General features: G+C 42.0%; 1 protein-coding gene across 1 annotated transcript in view; it reads left to right on the forward strand.

Annotated features, from left to right (window-relative positions):
* WDR16 (WD repeat domain 16) overlaps positions 1–2,305 on the forward strand; it is an 86,752-nt gene that overhangs the window by 30,467 nt on the left and 53,980 nt on the right. The window contains exon 8 of the mRNA XM_006863421.1: positions 1,660–1,830. Coding sequence (XP_006863483.1) covers positions 1,660–1,830 — 171 coding nt within the window. The remainder of the gene's footprint in view (positions 1–1,659; positions 1,831–2,305) is intronic.

Consider the following 2,305-nt stretch of genomic DNA (forward strand, 5'->3'; position numbering starts at 1 on the left):
AATCAAGAAAGCAAATGACGTAGTCCATTGAGCAGATCTGCTGCAAAAGGCCTCTTGAGAGTTTTAAAGAGTAAAATGTAACTTTGAGGTCTAAGGTGTACTTGATCGAAGCCATGGTATTCTCAATTACCTCATATTCATGTGGAAACTGCACAGTGGATAGTGAAGTCCAGAGAAGAATTGATGAATTTGAATTAAGTTGTTCATGAAGAATACTGAAAGTACTATGGACCACCAGAAGAACAAATAAATCTATCTTGGAAGAGGTACAGCCAGACTGTCCCTTAAGATGTGGGGAAGGCAAGACTTCATCTCATGTACTTTGGATATGTTATCTTGAGGGACCTATCCCTGGAAAATGACATCATGCTTGGTAAAGTAAAAAGTCCGCGAAAAAGAGGAAGACCCTCAAGAAGATGGATTGACGCAGTGGCGGCCACAACTATTATGAAGATGGCACACGGTCCAGCAATGTTTCTTTGTATTGTTGTTGTTGATAAGTGCCGTCAAGTCGATTCCAACCCATAACGACCCTGTATATGGTTTCCAAGAAACAGCTGGTAAGCTTGAACCGTCAACCTTGCAGTTCAAGCAACTTTGCAGTCTGACACATTAGCCCACAGAGCCACACCAGGACTCCTTCATTTTTATTGTGTGTGTGTGTGTGGGGGGTGAGTTTCAATCTGAGCTGACTCAATAGCACATAACAACAACAATTACCATGGCCATTTGCACTTATAGGGGCTGCTAACCCAAGGTGTAGTGCTGAGGGCTAATGCATCAGACTACAACATTGTTTGAACTGCAAGGTTGGTGGTTCAAGCTCACCAGTGGCTCCTTGGAAACCCTATACAGGGTCGCTATGGGTCGGAACTGACTCAACAGCACACAACAACAAAAACACAAGGTGGGCAGTGCAAACCCATTAATTAGCTGCTCTGAGGGAGAAAGTCGAGGCTGTCTGTTACAAAGATTTAGTCTCGGAAATCCTATGCGGCCAGTTCTGCTCTGTCTTACGAGTAGGAATCAGCTCTGTGGCAGTGGGGTTTGGTTTGGTTTTGGGTATACCTGGGATATTCTGCCCAAGTCGTACTTGTGTTGCACAACCCATTCCAGATTGCTTCACAGTGATGACTCTCCTTTGATGATTAACCTTTGCTGTCCATGGGTACATACTATTCCTGCCTTTATAATTGTGTGCCTCCTGGGGGTCATGTCCCAGAACATACATGTGACTTATCTACTGCAATGACAGATGAGGAGCCTTGCTGGCATAATGGGTAAGCACTCAGCTGCTAACTGAGAAGTGGGTGGTTCCAACCCAACAGCATCTCTAATGGAATAAAAGACCTGGCAATCTGCTTCTATTAAGATTGTTGTTGTTGTTGTTGTGAAGTGCCATTGAGTCGGTTCTGACCCGTAGGGTTTCCGGGGAGCAGCTGGTGAGCTTGAACTGCTGACCTTGCAGTTCATATGGCTTTGCAGTGTGGCGCATTAACCCACAGCGCCACACCAGGCCCTGTGGGACCATTGTACTGTGCTCTATAGGGCCCTTAAGAGTTGGAATGAACTCAAGGGGACACACCAACAATGGTTTAGATCGTTAATAAATGCTTGTTGATTAAATAGATCTATTTCGCTTTTGCTTCTTTTTAAAAGGAAAATTCAGTTACAAGGTTGCATCACCTCCATCACTCTTCGAGGTGAAGGACACCAGTTTTTTGTCGGAACAGAAGAATCACACATTTATCGAGTCAACTTCACAGATTTCAAAGAGACGCTCATTTCTACTTGCCACTCTGAAGCTGTCCAGGATATTGTCTTTCCATTGTAAGTAGAAGAAAATATCTTTTCATCCCTTAAAACAATAAGATTGTGGACATTTGATGCATTGTGACACTGTAGGATAAGCACTGGACTACTAAGCCCAAGGTTGGCAGTTCAGATCCAATAGCCGCTTCTCAGTGGCCCTACATAAATTCACTGTGAATTGGAACCAACTAAACAGCACTAAACAATAAAGGAATTTAATATGACCAACTTACTTTCAGCATCTATTAATATGATTACAATTTTTTCCATGAATTTTACTAATGTCATGAATTATTTTTATACACTTTCTATTCCCTTCATTGTGGTGTTTTCCCAATTTAAATTTGAACTTCTATAGAATTTTGCCTTTTCTTATAAACCCATCATGTAAAACAAATAGGCAGGCAAACCATTTCCTAAGTGTTGTCTGGAATTAATTTAGTGGTACCTTCTTGCAAGCCTTTTTCAAGTTCTTTTTGTACATCATCCAGAA

This window comes from Chrysochloris asiatica, unplaced genomic scaffold (assembly GCF_000296735.1).
Source record: "Chrysochloris asiatica unplaced genomic scaffold, ChrAsi1.0 scaffold00054, whole genome shotgun sequence".
NCBI classification, from domain to species: domain Eukaryota; kingdom Metazoa; phylum Chordata; class Mammalia; order Afrosoricida; family Chrysochloridae; genus Chrysochloris; species Chrysochloris asiatica.